The sequence below is a fragment of the Amyelois transitella genome, chromosome 22 (genome assembly GCF_032362555.1).
Source record: "Amyelois transitella isolate CPQ chromosome 22, ilAmyTran1.1, whole genome shotgun sequence".
NCBI classification, from domain to species: domain Eukaryota; kingdom Metazoa; phylum Arthropoda; class Insecta; order Lepidoptera; family Pyralidae; genus Amyelois; species Amyelois transitella.
In genome coordinates this window covers 6549864-6564448 of record NC_083525.1, presented here as the reverse complement: position 1 = coordinate 6564448, position 14585 = coordinate 6549864, and the positions used below count along the sequence as shown (strand labels likewise).

General features: G+C 33.9%; 1 protein-coding gene across 5 annotated transcripts; it reads right to left on the bottom strand.

Annotated features, from left to right (window-relative positions):
- Positions 1 to 1262: 1262 nt before the first annotated feature.
- LOC106129991 (fructose-bisphosphate aldolase) lies at positions 1263 to 14483 on the bottom strand. 5 transcript variants are annotated; one of them, XM_060950628.1, is made up of 10 exons: positions 14379 to 14419; positions 10662 to 10778; positions 10170 to 10261; positions 8920 to 9094; positions 6091 to 6294; positions 5867 to 5982; positions 5404 to 5503; positions 5006 to 5205; positions 3817 to 3891; positions 1263 to 2078 (listed from the first exon to the last, which is right to left on the bottom strand). In XM_060950628.1, exons 2-10 carry the CDS (start codon positions 10771 to 10773, stop codon positions 1983 to 1985), a joined length of 1170 nt encoding a protein of 389 aa, XP_060806611.1. In that variant the 5' UTR covers positions 10774 to 10778; positions 14379 to 14419; the 3' UTR covers positions 1263 to 1982. The 5 variants fall into 5 exon arrangements, with proteins under 5 accessions (XP_060806611.1, XP_013184183.1, XP_060806610.1 ...); XM_013328729.2 differs by lacking the exon at positions 3817 to 3891 and having other exon boundaries at positions 14379 to 14483; XM_060950627.1 differs by lacking the exons at positions 3817 to 3891; positions 14379 to 14419 and adding an exon at positions 13950 to 13959.
- Between the last annotated feature and the right edge of the window lie 102 nt (positions 14484 to 14585).

The following is a 14585-nucleotide window of genomic DNA, read 5'->3' as shown; positions in this document are numbered from 1 at the left end:
CGCCTAAAAGAAGAATCCCAAGTTTATAAGCCTAAATGAACATTACAATGTTAATGTTTAGGTAACCTTTAAAATAGACTAGAATATTCCTCCATCAGTAATAAATTACATAAACAATACTGTCATTCGATTTTACGGTTCATCACACAGCCAGAGTTCGTCTGAATAAGTAATTATTGCGGGGGATTTTTCCACTATTTATGGCTTACCTACTAGAGGCCGCCCGCGACTCCGTCCGCAGGGAAACCCTATCAATCCCGCAGGAACTCCGGGATAAAAAGTAGCCTATATGTTGTTCTGGGTTTTCAGCTACCTACATACCAAATTTCATCGTAATCGGTTCAGTTGTTTTTGCGTGAAAAAGTAACAAACATCCATACTGACATACTCATAAACTTTCGCATTTATAATATTGGCAGTATAAACTTGGGATTCTTCTTTTAGGCGATGATTTGGCAACCTGCCTCCGTAGCATGGCTCGCGCGACGCCGGTTTTATCGCGCGAAAAACTATCGCTGTTTCGCTTTTTATTATAACGTTTCGCTTTTTAGTGAAACGACACGATAAAAACAGCATCGCGCGTGCCATTTTACGGATGCAGTCACTTTCACTACATAAGTATTATAAAGTCCTACTATTTTCTCTGTTTGTATGTATGTGCTAATCTCATGGACAAATTTTATTCCTGTTTGATATTTTAGAAAGAAGGTTTTCTGAGGAAAGTTTACATATAATGTTACCCGTGTAAGACAGGGCGGGTCGCATATAAATTCCGGTCTTGATAGAAAACCTTGCGAGACTTTTGAACCCGTAGAAGTTAATAAATTTCGTGTCAAATACACAGAGCCAATAGTCCCGAAAAGACTGAATGGCCACGTTCAGCTGCTCGGCTTAATGATGGAATTGAGATCCAAATAGTGACAGCGCATCGCCTAAAAAAAGGATCGCAGTTTTATAAGCCTATCCCTCGGACAATTGTCGAAAAAGCTGTATGAGGTATCTAGTGACAGAGCTGAAAATTATCTGGCTCAGAAAAATGGCAATTTCGTGGTCCCCAGTCACTCCATAAGATATTGTTATTTAATTTTCTTTTCAATAAATTTATTAATACTTACAGGTATTTTCAGCTATCTAGCTGAACGTGGCTTTCAAGAGACTAAGGCTCTGTATGTCTCTTAAAATGGATAACGACGTGAAATGTGTTATGTATGTACCGAATTGTTTCTCATGTAATCACGGAAGATGAAAAAAAAACTACGACATACGTCTGATCAAGAATATAATTTCATAATCTTACAAATATCAAAATACATCAACTAAAAATGATAACATAATTCGATATAAAAAAGTTACATTAACAAAATACAACTTACATATTACACGGATTATCTGTGCTAAATAATTTACTATCTACTCAAATACCTATAATTACCAATAAATATATTCAACACTCTCTTTATAATGGATCTTTTTGGTTTTTCGATTACGTAACAACAATATTTGTATAATTTTGTAAACAATTCAATATTGGTTTAGGTAATTTTTTTGTGCTAGAGAGTGTATAACATTTATAATTGCTACTTTTAAATGTCAAACTACAGACAACAATTATAAGAGATTTAATCTCGATGTAATACAAGAAAATAGGTACGTTTATACCTACCATTACCTACTGGATTACAACAATTATAGCAAAAACAGTTGTAAAGCGATTTTCACTTACGTTTAATCTATATTCTATGTTATACATTAAAAAACTAGTTCCAAAATTACAAAATTAAAACGGATCGAGTTCCAGCAGAGAGAGAACAATACGTTCGAAAATTAAATGTCAATTGTCATAGTATTTCGTTTAACAAAAATTAAAAAAAAAAAAAAACAAATCTAGTGCTGGGCCTATTGCGCGATATATGTATTTCGCTCGCTGGAACTAGTATTTTGTGACAGAGATACTGTGACTGTGACTACGGTACGATACGCGTTTAGTACGCGTGGTTAGCAACAAAGAGACCGGCGTCTGCGCCCACACCTGTTACTGATCCGGCGACGTATTTGCCCTGCGATGCCTGGCCGTTAGCCTGCAAATAGAAAAAAAAAAGTTGTAAGTACGGTCACCAGATATTTAAGAAATGGCGTTCGGTTTTTGTCAGTTGGATATTTTATTAAAAGTCATTATTATATTATTAAAATGCCATATAAACGTGTAATTTTTTAAATTGTCTAATTAAGTCATTTTATGGCAACAATACCCATATAATACTTAGTACATTTACACATTGTATGTTTCAGCACAAATACCTAATATTTCATACTAGGTATTATATACTGATATTTATACCTAAATGCAATATCAGCGATACCGCGTACATTCGTTCAAGCTTGTTTGTTCATAAATAGTGTGATAGGAAGATCAAAGGTCAGTTATCCACCAACAAAAATATATTATTCTGTTATCTATCCTCTTAAAAGATAGAAAGGGAGGGAAGATAAGACACAATGCCTCGATGAAGTTAGCAAGACGCGAGAAGTAAGAAATGGAATATTTCTTTCTTGGCCCAAACTGGATAAGATGGAAAAAAAAATAATCGGGCTATTTTTAAATCTCGATTCCATCATAAAATCATATATGTGAACTTGGACTTTTTTTGAGACTGTTGGCTCTGTCTACCCTGCATGTGATATAGACGAGACTATATGTTACGAATGTATTTTTTTTAAATATCTAGAAGTATCATGACGCCTGCGGGAAATGATAACATAAGTTTGCTCATTATTACTTTTCAGGCGTTAAAAATTATAAAGTCAAAAATGTCTTTTGTTTCACTAACTTAACAAATTAATTTTCCACATAATGTCAACAACATCTTGGTAAATTCATACTAATATTATGAATGCGAAAGTGTCCGTTTATCAGCGAATTTTTATGCAAAACAACAGAACCGATTAAAATAAAATTTTGTCTGGATATAATATTTAATTACCCAAGGCTCAAACAAAGACTACTTTTTATAGTAGGATCGGGTATTTGACGTGGCCAAAGGTAGTACGGGTATAAAATTTATGACGAAGTAAATGTTTCATAAATTTTCGTCTTTTTAAGAACAGCGCCATCTACTGGCACGTTTTGTAATTAAAAACAAAAACTTTCTTATACTTTTATATTTAGCTAACTGTTTGGTTCTAGATGTCGCCAATTGCAGGTTCATTAAAAAAATCGTGGATAAATTCGTCTACATCTCTTCTTTAACTAATTAATTTCTAATATATTTACTTATTACATTTATATCCTATTCTAACAGCACATTTTTTTCGATTTTCTACGTAGCTATTAAATGATCCAAGTTCTATTCTAATGATATCTCATTTTAGTGTTAAGGTGATAAATGAAAACAAACTCAAAATAAAGTAAGTTTTATTGTAATTTATTAAGGAGTTACTGCACACACGCATGCATGTTAGTTGATCATAGTAAAATGTGCGTTATTACAGTGATATAAGAGCGAAGACTATGTGCAGTCTAAATATAAGCATACAATCACATTAAAACAAAAATGCCACTAAAATGTATCTAGTCAATGGAAAATAATTACAACATAAATGTTTTGATATGATTTCGTGACTAGATATAAATATAAAAAGAAACTAAAATCATGAATAACAAAATAAACGAAATAAAAAAAAAACAAAACTCAACAACATAACAGAATTTAAAAGTGGCCAAAATGTCTTCAGTCTTTCATTGTATAAAAGAATAATAAAATCGATTAATTAGTCCAGTTCAAATCAGTTAAGTATCTAATAAGCATGCGCCTTAACGAAGTTTGATTTAGATCCAGCCAAAGATGGAATAGATCCGGCCACGTATTTGCCACTGGCTGCAAGACCGTTTGCCTGCCGTCGTGAAATTAAAAAGATAATTGGCAGAGAAAGGCAAAAACATTCCAGATTCAAATTTAAATTTAGAATCGGCGTTCCGCGTGATTGGTCGTCCCAAGCGCGCGGTATGTCAGGAACGGCGCCATTGCAGGTGATGGAAAATGGAGAGAAAAAAAGGAATGACATTAGTGATTTTTCATATAAACAAAAGAAAAAAAAACACACACACATACACAATATTAATAATAACTAAGCTAGGAAACAATGAATAAAGCAGCTAATTAACAATGCCACACAACAACACAGAAAATATTAAATAGACATTTTACTTACATTAAGTTAAATAAGACAAAATTATACTAAGTTATACCTATGCAATGTTCATAGTGTTCAATCCGGAATACAGATATTGAAAATTGTTAATATTTTCATTATCATTAATTTAGTTTCCGACATCTCATCTCATCGACATCGACATGGAACCAACATCCTCAACTTATGAGTTTCTAGTCCTTTGATTATCTTCAATGTAGTTCTCTTTTTGCATCATTATAGTATGGTAATAGGAACTCTCCTATTGCCGAACAAATAAGTTTTCTGACTTGCCTGCCAAGCACAGCTTTACAATACCCCTAATCTCTTTTTCAGTACTTCATTCATCTTACTACACAGCACCAAACGTTGATTATAAATTAGGGCACCTCCTTTAACCTCTACAAGATTCCTTACCTCCTAGCTAGTACATATTTTTAATGCACGTTTGCCTTTTTGACCAGCCGACACCTTCCCTCACCAAACATAATATTCTCAGCTATAAAGTATTAAATTTTTCAAAGATCCAAGCCTTATTAGGTATTAGACCACTTTCCACATAACCTGTACCAATTTCATAAGTTCCTAAAACATTTTCTATGTTTTCGCTTCTTACCTTCACGTTTGAAAGATTCCTATTGGCCTTGGCTTGCTAGCCTGTGTGCGTAAGTTTGGAAGACTGAGACCTTAACGCACTTAAGACAGATCCTTTACCAATCTACCCACATTTTTATACCATTTTAGCGATATCCGACCCAAAACTTAAGTTAGGCCTCAACCTATGTCATCAGCTCCAAGTACCTAAATCTGCTCTTACCTTGGCACGCTTAAGTAATTCCTGTTGGCCAGCCAACACGTTCTCTTGCTTGCCGGCCCAGGCGCGGAGGACTGAAGCCTGGAGGGCGCGGCCGTAGCTGAAGGTGAGAGCCCAGGGCCTCTTCAGGTCAACGGTGTTGATGGCGTTCAGATTCACGGAGGCCTCTTCCTCGGACTGACCGCCCGAGAGGAATGTGACGCCTGGAATTTGTTAAGTAAAATTTGTTCGAGTCTTTATGATTTACACCTAATATTAGTTATTAATTCCGTTAGTCCGCTTTAGAATAAGTGTCTGATTCAGATCTAATGGGGAATTAGAGATATTTGTTAAGAAAGCTGAGCTGGTTCTGTCTCCCCGTAGGGATAAAGACGTGATTGTAGATGTGTATGTTTTCTTACCGGGTACTGCAGCGGGTACAGTTCTGAGCAGAGCGGTGACGGTTGCGCGCGCGACGTCCATTGGGGTGTATTGCTTCTTGCACGACTGGCCGGCTGTCACCTGGCAATTATACAAAAATATTGTACCTACATATCGTCTAAAAAATTGTGATGAAATCTTGCTCTATTTGCGCAAGAAGCAAAATCAGTTAATATTATTTTCGTGTAAAAAATTATCTGGTGATTTTTGTCAAGCTACATCTTCCTATATACCTACTCGTATATAGGAAGATGTTGGTTATACAGGTTGAGTGCATCTGGTCAGTATGCTTTATAGGCATTTGAGGAAACATCCGTTTTCTCCGGGATAAAAACTATTGGGTTTGAAAAACCAATAAGTGATCGATGTTTATTTGTGCTTGATTTCAAGATGAAGACCAAAATATAGCTGTTTCCATGCAACAGTAAAGATGCAATATCTCACCATGTTGGGCTTTAGCAGGGTACCCTCAAGGTATACGTGGTGGTCGCTCAGAGCCTTGTACACGGCGGCAAGGACGACCTCGGTGACCTTCTGGGCGCGGTCAAGGTCATGTTCACCTGAAATCATTACGTAAAATGTCTTTAAATTAAAAGCTAATTGTCATAGCCAAAACATGTGTCGCTACTGGAAGGTACCAGGATAACATAACGAATGAAGAGACTTACCATCAGGCAGGACCTCTGGCTCGACGATGGGCACAATGCGCTGGCTCTGGCAGACCGAAGCGTAGCGGGCCAAGACGTTGGCGTTCTCCAAGATGCCCTGGTAAGAGGGGGTGTTACGGCCGATCTTCAGCACGCAACGCCACTTGGCGAAGTGGCACCCGTCCTTCTTGTACTGGGCGCAGCGCTGGGCCAAGTCATCGAGACCTGAAAGTGTGTTTCAATATTTACTACTCTGATCTTCTCAGCTTCTAGGTGATCCGATACCGAGACCTGGCAAGGTATTGATGATAAATTACTGCTTTCTACACCTGTCACTTTATATGAATCTCAATTCTATCAGTAAGCCAAACAACTGAACGTGGCCTATTAGTATTTTCAAGACTGTTGGCTTTGTCTACCCCGCTTCCCTCCTCCTTTATCCCCAAAGATTAACTTTGAGGGTGGCTTAATTATATATCCAACGGCTGACTTTTCGTACTGATTATACTTAATAATTTTAAATTACCATAAAGTCGGCTTAGTATTACTTGTAAAGTGAAACCGTGTCAAAAACATAAAAGAGAGCAGAGACTTTGGACTCGGTTTTGTGATTCAAGGAAAAATATGTGTTTCTTTCTAGCCTCTTTGGATAATCTTTGCGACTACTAACTAATACTAAATAATAAAAATATTATTTATTCTTAAACTTCTATACCTAGGTGTAATCAGACAACGCATATTGCTTTCATTAGATAACTTATCACAAGGAAGTAACCGGATATTTTTCGGCTTTAAGAAAATAACTGAGATAAATCGCCATGGTTACCTATATCACGAGAGTATATGAGATATGACGTCAAAATCCGGCCTACATCGGTTTGCTAAGAAAACAGCTGTCTGATAAGGTATAACTTATTGTCACGTTTCGCCTTAATCGTTTGACCCTGAACCGGGTAGACATTGATCTTTAGATGATATCTAGACGTGCCTTCGAATAATTTTCGCTTCGGTATTTCACATAATAATTTTTTAAAATTTAAGCTCAAAAAATTTATCTTCTTTCACAATAGGTATTTTCTACCGAATGGTAACGAAAGAGAATTAAATAAGAATAAATAGATAGTTTGGTCATGTTGAAACAAAAATAAAAAAAACATAATTAAATAAGCAAATATACAAAGTTTTTATTGAACGTTGGAACGGGCAGGTCTAAACGTCAGGTCTAGACCACACCATAAACTGAAAAGCTTTTTATTCCTGATGAATATGGACGAAGAAGTATGCAGCTATAGCTGTACGCCCGATGTCTATTTCGTGTCATTCTTATAATTTATATCAACATACCTTTGTATAATTGGAAACATTAAAAGTGAAAGGTTAAGACAAAATAGAGTATAGGTAGAATCGCGGACCTTCTGGTGAAAAAAGTTGGATAAACCAAAAAAAAAATGCAGGTTTCATGGCAATAGGAAAGATATAACTCTGCCTGTTGTTCCGGAACAGAGGCATGAAATGTATATGTTGTAAGTATGTATCCAATAATACAATGTAAGCAGTATAAGCAATTCAACAATTTATTCTAATCATACGTTTAATTGTAACTTATGTAGCTTTATCAGGACAAGCCGTGCCCCCGGTAGATAAAAATACGCTTGTTTCGATAAAACGTATAGTGTTTTTCAAAGTAGAAATAATATACATATTTTTACTTTGATATGATGATATGGGTACAGTAACCGCTTCATAATAAGCGGTTATAATATATTTGATAGTATAAAATGGTCAGACGGGAGTCGTTTCATGTAAAATCCTGACTCCACCAAATCCAGGATCAATCAAAGGCGCTGCCCGGACGCTCCAGAAAGGTGAGGATGTAACCGGGTCTAACGCCAGGAGGAAGAAGATAAAAAATACTTACTCTTAATTTAAGTTAAACCCAAAGTTAAGTTAATTTAAACCTAAAGTAAAAATATTCATAGTAAACGCGACGTATTCTCGGCATTTGACGCTCATAAGCTTAATGCAAATTTTCTGAATCAAGTAAAGACACACCTCCAAAGGTACCTATAGCAAACGAATAAGCCTGCGTATGTTTTACGTAGATGCAAATTACAAAAACTGGTTCGGTTAGGATGACGACATTAAAAAAGCAGCTGCTTGTTATTGCCAATCACTATAATATTCACAAAAGTTTTATAAATATTAATAAAGAATATTTTTTATTGTCTTATAAAAAACCTAAGTATATATAGGGTCCACGTAGAACAACCACTTCATCTTCCTGTGCAGATATATTAACTAATAATTCGTGAATGAATAATTCCCAGTGTTTGGGTGAAAGCCTATCTTTTGTGACCATTAATCATTTTATCTTAAGCGGGAATACGCATGGAATTTTCCTAGAATCTTTATGTCATCTAAATAAGCAAACATTTAAAAATAATATAATTGCTAACCAGCTTTGAAAATATTTCAATAAGTTTAAAATAACATTACATACAAAATGCGTAACATCAAAGAATTGGAAAACCATTATCAGTTCAATAATTATACAACCGATATGATAACATTTTAGTATTAGTTTTTTTACAACCTTCCAAGTATTTAATGTTCCTCTGCTGACACTGTTACAGTATCAGCTCTCCCTTACATGACAGCGTCGTGATAATAAATTAACAAATAATATATCTAAAATATAACAAATGAAAGAGCCTATTGTATAGGTATATCTATCTGCTGTATAATAAAATGAATGGTGACTTCGATGTTAGTTATTTAATTTATCTTAATTCTAAATTCCAACCTGGGTAACAAGATTTTTATACTATAAGCGTTATTTCTAAATCTTACCCTGGGTGGTGCATTCGTCCTCAGAGCCGAACAACGGGACGACACCCTTGTCGACCTTGATCCCGGGGATGATGCCACGTTTCTCCAGGAGGGACACGAGAGGAGCGCCATCATCGGTCTTCTGGTAAAGGGTCTCGTGGAAGAGGATCACACCGGAGATGTTCTCGGAGATGGCCTGCATGGAAAAAAGAATGTAGTTCAGAAAACTTTCAATCAAAATGAAATTATCGTGGTTCACGACAATTAAAATAAGAATATCCAGATTTAATCATGACGCGGCGGTAAGGCAAGGAGATAAAGGAGGAGGACACAACACAAGGAGGTAAAGAAAAATAAAGGATCTTTTTATGTCTTAGTTACTAAAATTACACAAGAACTAAAACCTGGGTAAAAGTTAGTCATTGAAATAAAAACTCGACTTCTCGTGAAACGGAATGTTGCCGAATCGTGATCAGATCATGTAAGTCGAAAAAACAATTATTTTTATTTCTGTTACAAATACAAATATATTACTTACAAATTTTAATAATAGGTATATAGGGGATACCTATTATTAAAATTTATGAACAAAAAATTGGATCAAACGCAATTTTTTAGACGTTATAAACATTAAGAAATTTCCTAACACATGCATTATATAACCTCTTAAAATAATCAAGAGTTCAAGTTGTGTGCCAAGGTTGAATCAATGATATGCGCGACATTATATTTAGCAGGCGTTTAAATGTTGCTGAAAAGATCGAACAATCATACATAAACTGTAACAGAAAATGATTCAGAACGCATTTCAAATGTGTACACGCCATCAAATTATCAAAACTATTGACTTAGGTATTTTTAAAGGAATAACACCAAGACTATCGTGAAAATACAAATAAGAATTATTATTAGCTATTGAGACTGTGTTCTATAACAAATAATAGGTTAACTCAGAAAACATAGTCAAATATTGTACAATAATAACTATATAAAATAATTAACTGAATCAATTCAAGACAATATAGAAAGTTGCCCTTACCAGGAACTTGAAGACTCAGAAAGGAGAATATGTAAATACGCTACATAAGGAATGCTACAAGGAACTGTTTTGAGGCCAACATAACAAGAGAGGACCAGTTTTGATAATTGACATGTTTATTTGAAGGAAATGTGTGAAAATGATAAAAACAGAATCACTATCCTGAAGTGAATCAAATTTAGGCTTAGAGTTCAACAGGAAATACCGAGAGAAAGAGAGGTAATATTCTTACCGAGTCAGTGCTGAACAGGAGCTGGCGGTACTTGCGTCGGTTCTCCTCTGTGTTCTCAACTCCGATGTCCTGGAGACGCTTGCCCATGGTACCTGCATCATCATTAGAATTTTTAAATGTTCTAATAAAACGATAGTGTCCACAAGTATTTCCGCGATGAAGACTTCATGTATGGACAAAAATTTATCACTTTGCGTTTTGTAAATTTTTAACAGAACATACCTATTTTCGTTCTAAAAATAGAAAAGAAATGAATGTGATTAGCGAAATCCTTATTATCCCTGTTTCGGGCAGATGTTCCCTCTAAAGTAGGTAATATTTATTATTGACAAATGAAGATGGCACTTTCAAATGTTTATTTCTAAGAACTCTAACGTAGATTGCCAACTTCCTAAGATGGTACTCCAAAAAGTTTGTTAGAATGCCTTTTGAAGTCGCACATTCGATAATTGACGATGTCTAGTTGTAAAATTCAGAAGTCAATAAACTCACCAACAGACTCATCAGCAGCGAGGATGCCCTTGCCGGGGGCGACGATCGCCTGGGCGATCTTCTTGAGCTCCTCCTGCAGCTCAGGGGTCGGGTACTGGAAGTAGGTACTCATAGTGGCTGCAAGAGAAAAGATCATATCACAATATGAACTTAAGGTTCAGTCACTAAAAAGTCATGGTAATATCATTAGATCAGATTATAAACATGATTTTTATATTTCATGGTCAACTGAATCTTCTAAAAGATAAAGAGTTAATTGTTGATAGTATAGAAAAGAAGCTTTTGAAGTACAGTCTCATGTAGTTGTAACAGAACTTAATGCCCATATAAACCAACATCAGAGGGGTCAATATTTATCTACCCCCAACTGTATATAGGGGAATACCCTTTCTATTATTTGGAGACACAAATTAATAAAAACTTTTGATAAAAAAAAAAACCAATAAATATTATAAATACACTTATTCATCCTGGCGTTATACAAGTACTTACTAAATATCACCTCACAATTTAACAATAAATTTTAAAAGGATTAAAAACCTATTTTTTTATCAAAGTTGCCCCTACGGAGGTCCAGTAATGAATGAAAATAGCACTCGCAGCAGCACAATATAAGTATTATTGGATTGATGATAAGATGTTTTAATTAAGTAAGAAATATTCTCTCATGATAAGACCTTTGTAAACAGGACATCATTATTGATGACAGACATATAATAAATGGCGTAAGTGTAATTTAATTATGGCTCCAGGTTTCTAGAATATTCTAAGACTAACTTTTACTTTTACCCCCAACTTCACACAGACACCATAGACAACTACAGTATAATGCCTATTTTTTCCATATTGGAACACCTAAGAAAATATACATGCCTTAAATTATTTATGATTATATCCTGTACAGAATAATGTAGTCTAGATTTATTTCAGAGTTAAATTCATATTGCCTAACTAGTTCCATTTTTCTAGATATATCAAATCTATTTTTTTTTATCAGTCAGGGCCTGTAAAAATTTGTTTTAATATCTACCCAGCTCTCAAAATAGTTGATCACTCAATTCTCATACAAAAAACTTTAAAATTAAGTTTGACCCGACAATGACATCCTAATAAAAATATTAATGTATTTTTTTAATAATGACATTACCAAATAAAATAAAGCAAAATAAGACCAGACAGTGTTATCACTTATGAGTGCCAAGGTTAAATTCTAGACTGATGAGTGTCGTCTGACCCCAGAGTATTTAATCTAGATTCCACTTCCTCTTTACTCTCCATTGACCCCCTAATGGAACCAATGAGAGGGTAAAAGGAAAAAAAGGTATACATGGAAAGTCAATACTAATAAGGATTAATTTAGAAACTAGAAAAGTTTTAAATGTTGCTAATTAAATATTGTGAATACTTTTCTGTAGTTTTAAATACATTAAGGCATTTTGTCTGATATTATTTTTATTAATAGGTCAAAGACAATATTTTCACTATATTCTAGACAACACCAGCAGTATGTGAATACATTTAATTTTGTAAACTGATAGTATTAGAAAGCCAAGTTTAGCAATGATGCAATTGATATTCAAATAGTGACAGGTTGCTAGCCTGTCGCCTAAAAGATGGATCCTAAGTTTATAAGCCTACCCCTTAGTCGCCTCTTACAACATCCATGGGAGAAAGATGGAGTGGTCCTATTCTTTTTTCTATTCCTATCCCTTGACTGTCTTTTACAATCGGCATGGGAAAAGAAGCAACTGACACACATTATGACTTTATTCTGTGCCAGACCAGTATAAAACCTACATTTGTAGACTGTTAGTTTTTGAAGGTGAAATCTAATAATACCAGACTATTTGCATTACACAGCTTGCAGTCTGGAACAGTGGTCAATGCACTGTTCAGTGAAAGTGGAATTGAAATCTGGAATTTCTAGTCTAAAGTCTGTTGCCTGGCTAATATTATCATCAAAGGCTTAGATATTAATATTATTGATACACTAATTGAATATAAAATTGCAGATTTATTTTGTTAAGTACAAAAAAAATATATTATTTATACTCTGATTAGTAAAAAATATAACAGCTATCTTTATGTATCATTTGTTTAAAACTATGTACCGAAATTGTTTTTTATGTACCTTTGTCTTTCCAACTTTCCTACATGCTTTCTGTTTACTCAGTTGGTAAAATAAATAAGCATCTTATTTGTTTCTTTTATTAGAAACTTTCGAAATTTATTGATAAAATTTCATCAGATTTTGCATGGATGCCGATTAAAGAAGTAAAAGGCAGACTAAAGGTAATGGATTTTCCTACTAGTCAACCAAATAAAGGGATTAAGTTGCAGTTTCATCTCGTCTTTATATACATATACATATACAATAAATTTGAGCTCACTAAATATATAACGAAAAGTCTTGTAATGGTCTCCCTTCCTTTGGAATAGATGTTAGTACAATGTCATTGTAGGAAGGTAAGACATACCCTTGGTACCAAATCCAGGCATCCATCCTGACTCTGGTGGTCCCTTTTTGCCCTTCTTCTTAGGAGGCATTGTGATTAGATAATGAAAATCATTTAAAAAAGATCAAAATTATATCAAAAAATGTAAACAGTGGCACTTATACTCGACATTATAAATTATCAAAATGAAAAACTTACCAAAACTAACGGGAAGCTCTCGTTTATTCGTTTGTTTATTTACGAAATTGAATTTCGAAATAATGAGCTGAATTCAGATGTCAAAATTTTGACGTTTCATGAAAACTCAAATACGTAGTGTCGTTTTGCATGCACTTATAAAACTATTAACAAAAGTAAAAACAAAAGTATAACGGTATCAAGAATAGTTTATAATAAAAAAAATTAGATTATTCTTAATTAATTACCCTATGAACTACTTGCTTATTAATAACATCCTAATAATATTTTCAAAAAATATTTAAAATGGATTGTGTATGTTACTTAATTAATAAGTATTTGTAAAATTTTAAAATAAAGCTCATTTGTTTCTAAATAGCAACGACTCTATGAATAATGCTAAAAAATTGGTATTAAAAAGTTCCTAAATAAGAAGAAAGTTTACATTAAGTTATATTTCTGGTCTGTTTTTAGATTGACCTTGAGAGGTCACTGCTATGAAAACAACTCGATCAATAAAATGTTTCCATACTTATATTTTATTTTACTAAATAACCTACAGAGTTTAGTTATTTGCTGGAAAGTATGTTTAAAATTAGTATTTAAATTTAGAATTACATAGTATATTAAATAAATAAAAAATCTTAAAATTCTCATTAGGTATTTATTCTGAAAAATTTATATGTACTTAGTTTAACTACCTACCTAGATAATTGAAAGAATTATATAAGTATGGTGGGAGAAAATAATAATCTTCACGTTAAATTAACAAAATAAGGTATGCATGACTGCAACGAAGTAGTATATTGTGTAAGAAAAAAATTAGATACCTACCATTCTGATATTTCGGAAAAATATCTGGAATAATGTTTAGAAAAGACGCATTTGCTTTTAAGCAAATCATAATTGTACAGGTATTTTATTATCTTTACCGGAAAAAAACTCGTTTTAATGCAACAATAGCAGTGGCAGATAAAACAATAATTCAACACTATTTTCTGAGCGAAAAAATCAAGAAGTTTTGTTAAAAACGCCATTGTAAATAAAAACATAGAATTTTAACAATTACTGATATTATACTCACATTAGGTATTATGTTAAAGGCCAAATTTCTCAAAACACACTACACTCCCGAACTGCTACACAGTTGGTACTACTGTCAAACTGTGCGAAGTCAAAGAGAGGACACGCAAAAAGGTCATTTGAAGGTCTCGTGATAGCAGCAAGCAATCAACGTAAATTGCGTACAGTGCCATCTTTTGAACGTGTTGGGATTTACTACGAGTAAAGA